Source organism: Limulus polyphemus, unplaced genomic scaffold (assembly GCF_000517525.1).
Source record: "Limulus polyphemus unplaced genomic scaffold, Limulus_polyphemus-2.1.2 Scaffold1327, whole genome shotgun sequence".
In the NCBI taxonomy this organism is placed as follows: Eukaryota; Metazoa; Arthropoda; class Merostomata; order Xiphosura; family Limulidae; genus Limulus; species Limulus polyphemus.
The window spans coordinates 299,250-305,955 of record NW_013666937.1 but is presented as its reverse complement, the minus strand read 5'-3'; the positions used below and the strand labels follow the sequence as shown (position 1 = coordinate 305,955).

At 38.8% G+C, this 6,706-nt stretch overlaps 1 protein-coding gene across 2 annotated transcripts in view; it reads right to left on the bottom strand.

The window, feature by feature from the left end:
• Window positions 1-139: 139 nt before the first annotated feature.
• The window catches only part of LOC111086691 (slit homolog 2 protein-like), a 220,077-nt gene continuing 213,510 nt past the window's right edge, over window positions 140-6,706 (bottom strand). The window contains exon 13 of one of the 2 annotated variants that reach the window (XM_022390533.1): window positions 140-352. In XM_022390533.1, coding sequence (XP_022246241.1) covers window positions 277-352 — 76 coding nt within the window. In that variant the 3' untranslated portion in view covers window positions 140-276. The remainder of the gene's footprint in view (window positions 353-6,706) is intronic. The other variant, XM_022390532.1, reaches the window with a different exon arrangement.

Below are 6,706 nucleotides of genomic sequence, written 5' to 3'. Positions count from 1 at the left end.
ACAATTTGCCTACAAATTCAACTCCATCTCTGTGCTGCCCCCTGGTGACTCAACGGAGCTGTAAATTTAAGGATTTACTCGTTGTAGTGGGTACAGCAGAGCGAGATCATTGCTCGACTTTATTACTAACAACAAAAAAAATTGTCTCGCTGCTTTTCGACCAATGTTTTTAAAATATATTCAAGCTTAAGAAATTTCACGAAAACCTGATGCAGGTGAAGATAGAAAACACAGTTTTGCCGAATTAATGAAGAAGAGATGCCACTATGTACATACTTACATGGTTTGGATGTTGCGTAGAGCTGAGAACGTCCCGTTGCTTAGAGACTGGATATTGTTGTCATACAGCGACCTGGAAGAAACAAGAGCCAATCAAAATGAGGATCACAGTTCCATGCTGGTCACCACTGCCGCCATTCTCACACCACGTAAAAGAGAAGCCACCGATACGAGCGCGAAAACAATCCGACCCCCCCCCCCCCCAACAATGAAACTGTGGTCAAAGGACTATTTGCGACATACATCAGCACCGTGTCTACCGTTCACTTTACCGCTCGTGTCAGAAGTAATAAGACGGTTACAGCAATCAACATCCGCAAGTCGCCGTGAATCCCGGGATTATAGGATACACGGAATAGGAGAGCTGCCTGTGGAGAACTGTATTGAAGTGTGCAACAAAAGCTGACAAACACCCTCCCACGGATCACTACTCTACCGGTACATGTGTATACTAATTCACTTAAACTGACATTAAATACCAACAACACACGTCTTAATCGATCATCTGTTACTATGGTGACTAGCAAACTTTAAAATAAAGCATTACGGCATCATTTGTTGTTGTTGTTATCACCATGTTCAGAATGTAACTTACTTTAATTTGTGTTTTCTATAATGTATACTGCTTTTAATATATCATTCCTTTACCAGATAGGACGCGGTCCTGCTCTGTGCTTTCAAAGCTTGCGAGTCTGGTTCGAACCTGTAGAATACCATAAAATACTTCGCACACTTTAAGTTTTGGGTGCGTTACCACCGTGGATGGTGGTTGGTAGGGTGCTATTGACTATTTGCTTTTCTTCTGGGCAGTTATTTAAAATTAGGGCAAATGCGATATATATATATATACAAAATACGAGTGGAATTACTTTATCGGATTTAAAAGTAAGTTTTTTTTTTTCTTCGAAGAATCTCCTGTACTGACAAACCAGACCTGAAGTAATGAGTTAATAAGCTGCACTGAAGACTTCCCGTGCACTTAGATCTGGAGAGAAAATAATACATTCTTAAGCACTTGAAGTAATGAGTTAATAAGCTGCACTGAAGACTTCCCGTGCACTTAGATCTGGAGAGAAAATAATACATTCTTAAGCAAACATTTATAGAAAATTTCAAAGGGAAGAAGAAAAAAAAATGTGGAATGAACCCAAAAACACTAGGTATAACTAAACTAGCATCTGGTGTCAATTTGAGCGACTTCCGATAGAAATGCTAAGCCCAGCTGTCCTTAATTTCCATGACTCCCAGGACAATTAGGATGGGACAGAAGGCAGCCATGTTTAAACATTAACTTGTGTAATATGTAAGAGAATCAGAGAACAGTAAATTTAATTTCATAAAACCTATTTATATGTTTATATAAATTGAAGGTTTATAAATAGATTAATAAATTTATGAATTTCCCCGAACTGTCTAAACGTGACATTTTTTTATATATCTATTTTAGCTTCAGTGTTGATAATTTGTAATGGTACTGCAGCTGTTTGAGCGGAAATCCTAGTGCTATTTTAAGAGTAAAAATGTTTAAAGACTCAAACAGCTCAAAAAACCTGCACTACGCTCTGTAACGCTTGTAACGGTATGAAATTCAAAAGGTCTGCACTGAGTACTATAACAGTTTGAGGTTTAAAAAAATATTGCACTAGGTACTGTAGCCCAAGAGTTGGCGGTAGGTGGTGATGACTAGTTGCCTTCCCTCTAGTCTTACACTGCAAAATTAGGGACGGCTAGCGCAGATAGTCCTGGTGTAGCTTTGCGCGAAATCCATGACAAACAAACAGGTACTGTATTGGTTCGAAGTTCACAAAATCTCGCACTATGTGCTGTACCTACTCAATATTAAAGTGACAAAGACCGACTTATAAGCATAATGAAGTGATTTTATTTTGGGGGGAACATACGACGTGTTTCGATAGAACATTGACAGACCAATTTACAGTTGCTTGTAAAAGATATCTATGTATGATTATGTACTCATAAAATTTCTAAAAATAAACAATCGCAGTGCTTCTGGTTTCAGAAGACAAAAAGCGGTCTCTGCGAATATTCTGGTATGTACGATAATGAAAAACAACAGTAATATTCGAACCCAACTCAATCTTAGATTTACTCACACCTCCTTCTCATCTAACAAACAGAAGTGTGGCGGCCATATTGGATCAGACGTGCTTGTTCGCATTGTTTTACTTACATCCATTAAAATGCGCACTGTCTTTTGTAATGAACTCCTTCTGACATACTGGGCGTTAACCATGGGCTGTTATAGCAATAGTTAGAAGTGAAAAAGGCGAGGGTATGCTATCTGATGGGCCAGGTCAGCCAGCTTTGAAATCGATAAATCAACCACTTGACAGCTCAGTTCATTGTTTCTAAAAGCTATTGACCAGAATGCCTCATACGGGTGACTTATTTCCTATTGTCACATACTTTTTATACTCGACTGAGTCTTCACTTTAACTTTCTCAGATGTCAAAGGAACAAAAAAATATTCGGCTCCTAAAAACGCTGTGTAATCTAAACGTCCTGATTCAACTGAAAATATTTTATTTCAAATATAAACGAAGACCTGCCGAGTTGAAGAGAAAAACGAAATAATTGAAATGATATTTAGGAAATTAATTTAAAAAAAAGTTGATTAAAAGCAACTTGTGGTTTTCTACTGAAATTTATTGCACTTAATTATAATCGTCCCATGAATCTCATTATCCAAAACTGAAATTCTTAACCAAATGTTAATTTACCAAACTGTGGTGACATAAATGTTGGGGATTTTTTTTAGAAATCGAATAATTTAGCTATTTTTTAATAATAGAACTATTAGGGTATATTTAAACAAAGTTCCTTGTCGTGTTCTCTCGACAACATCAAATTTTTAAGATATAAGTATATCTGTTCAGGGCGCTCGACTCGTAATCTGAGGATCGCGGGTTCGAATCCCTGTCCCACCAAATATGCTCGCCCTTTCAGCCGTGTGGGCGTTATAATGTGACGATCAATATCACTATTCGTTGGTAAAAGAGTAGCCCAAGAGTTGGCGGTGGGTGATGGTGACTAGCTGCCTTCCCTCTAGTCTATCACTGCTAAATTAGGAACGGCTATAGCAGATAGCCCTCATTACGCGAAATTCCGACTAAACCATGTTGGTGTATATTTTTTTAATGATACAAAACTTGAGCAAGAGCGATGAATTAGTGAATGGAATACAATTGCAAGTTTGTCGTGGGATTTCGTGATATTTTGCTTGTCCACAAGTTCGTTGAAAAGCGTTAAGTGGTAAGCCTGCAAAATTACGATGCTAGAAAATGGGGGAGGGGGCAGAGTACAGATAGCCCATTGTTTAGCTTTGCGCTTAACAACAAACAAACCCGAAAGGTGTAAGTATAATTACTAATGGTATAAATGTCAAAATATACTTAATTATATTTCTTGTCAGTACTGCTTAAGGCCCAGCATGGCCAGGTGGTTAGGGCGCTCGACTCGTAATCTGAGGGTCGCGGGTTCGAATCCCCGTCACACCCAACATGCCAACCTCCGTCTTTGCCTGGTCCCAAGTCCAGGATGTGAAAGGAGGAGGGTTGGGCGCGGGGCTAGCAACTCCAACCCGTAAAAACCAACCTGCTACAAGTAACTGCAACAACAACTTTCCGTTGGTGAGGTGTTGTTACGGCCCACTGGGAGTTTACAGAGATAAAAGAAACAACAACAACAAAAAAAAACTCTAGCTTAAAATAAAGAGATAACTATGCATCCAACCCTTTATTCGAGAATTCGAAACTATATACTTATTTCTAGAAAGGATCACCAGAGGTCAGTTAGTGCTGAAATGTGACGTCATATAAAACTTTCACACGGACACCCGCGATAAAGATTGACTTTTTAAAACCAGATGAAAATGGGGACATACCCTTGAAAATCTCCTACACAGAAAATATTTTACGTATCTCGATGATGACTTCATGGTTTAGAATGAATTGGTTTCAGTTTCGCTATTAGCAGTCAGTCACTTTACGTGAGTCTACGTGATGGTACAACTAACCTGTTTCAAATCTCCATGACCCACAAACCTTCAAGATTGAAAGGTCTTTAAAAAAAACAATAATAGCTTTAAATGTTTCGCCAGATGGGCCTTTGATTATGTAGTTAACCACGTCTGTAATCTTTGATGTATTCTCGTTCCCTCAGATATCTATTAGGTGTGTCCAGCAGGAAAAGTGGAAGTTTTTAAGATAAAGACGAGGCTATTCATGATATCTTGTTTGAACAGTGAGATAAGATAAAGGGACGTTAGGTAACAGCCACAGCTTAGCCCGTATGTGAAAACGCTTTTCCATTAAAGTACATTAACTATAGCTAAACACTCTAAAACGGGAGAATCGCAACTTTGGAATTGTCTCATCCTACATCAGTTCACGTTGTCTGATTGTGAGTTTGTCTGTCCACAAACTCCTCCCACAGTTTGAAGCTAGAAGGGCCAAACTTGGCAAGCGGACTCAGGGTGGCCCTAGGTTGTCTTTATTTATATGTCGTAGTTCCCTTCCTTTATTTATTTGGGGTACCGAGGGACAGGTGTCTAAAATGCGCCCAGAATGTCACATAGGCATGGTGGGGTCTAGGAGTAGGTCAACAAAGACTCGAATCTGGTATCGGAGTTTGTGTTCCTGGACCTCCTTGGAATTCTGGGGGCGTCATTTTTGAAACTTTGTTGACTCTCACACTCCCAAGCAAGCATGATCAAACTTTACAAGTGTGCTCGGGTACCACAGGCGGGTATCCTGATGGATTTTCTTTTTACGGGTACGAACCTCTCTTGGGGGTAACTATAGAAGTAGTTGGTTGAGGATAAAGGAGAAGCGTCATTGTTACACTGAACTTCTGTAAATCATGAAGGGGACCTTTGAACTCCGCAGCGGAATGCAGGCATTCTGTGCTAGTACTAATAATAAGAAATTTTTGATCGATGTTTAGGTTCTTAAAAATGAACCTTGCACTGTTCTTTTAATAATTTAACAGTAAGGAACTATACGAGATTACAGCAACACAAACACCGAATCTTGGTGCGAAGATCATTTCATTGGAATATTATAATTCAAAGTTAAAACGAAGCGAAATCGAACAGACATTATATCTATTTTTATATCCACTTGAGCGGACGGCAATATTATGGAAGTCCTTTCAAAGAGTATGAAATAATATGAATTAAAGAACGTGGAACTTCAGTTTAATAAATACCACACCATTCCAGTTCACTCAAAAGAAATCCATACGGGTGTAAACGTATTGTTCAGGCTGATTTAAGAAGAATGTCCAAATAACAGCACAGAATACACCCACTTTCTGTTGCTGCTAAGGTTTTAAGTAACAGCAAAGAAGACATCCACTTTCTGTTGCTGCTAAGGTTTCAAGTAACAGCACAGAAGACACCCACTTGCCGTTGCTGCAAAGGTTTCAAGTAACAGCACAGAAGACACCCACTTTCCGTTGCTGCTAAGGTTTCAAGTAACAGCACAGAAGACACCCACTTGCCGTTGCTGCAAAGGTTTCAAGTAACAGCACAGAAGACATCCACTTTCCGTTGTTGCTAAGGTTTCATGTAACAGCACAGAAGACACCCACTTGCCATTGCTGCAAATGTTTCAAGTATGCTCAGTAATCTCCACTCTTAAAGGAATTCCACTTCTTTATATGCCAGACATCTGAGATTACTCACTTATATAACTCAAGAGATAAAATTTATTTCAATATTTTGAGATGGGAGTATTTTTTGATTATTTTTTTTTCCTTAAGGTTCTTGCCGTAAAGACCTAAGTAATAGCACCTTGGCTGAAACCGCCTTCCAAGCAAAAAACAAAAATAGTAATGTATACTGCTCCTGGCACTGGTTTCTTTATTTTTGGAAAACAGAGATTACCATCGAAGAAACGTTAATGCGAAAACGTATCAAATCAGACAGTTTTGATGAGAAAATGCATTTTCGTTGTTGTTGTTGTTGTCTGATTGGTTTATTTCGTTTTCGAGAGCAAACAGTATGAATCGAACTATTAACGATGTGTTTTACCTGTATTTCTAGTGTCCTTTAAGTTTTTTGTTTATTTCAGATATCACAAAATTTTGCCAGAGTTTATTTATACCGTAGCTACTTTATTGGTTAAATTGCACGTTCTTTCGACAGGGTTAGGCTGGCTATAGCATGCTGGGCTACGGATCGTTAGGCCCAATGTTCGAGTCGCGATATGCTGCCGAACACGCTCCGCACTTTCGGCTGTGGATGAATTATAATCGTGATTGTCAGTCCTGATATTTGGTTAAGATTAGAAGTGAAGTTACTGTTTATTAGTTGTCTTACTTCTGGTAAACAGTTTAAATTTAGGGTTTGTTATGGTTTGTTATGAATTTCGCACAAAGCTACACGAGGGCTATCTGCGCTAGT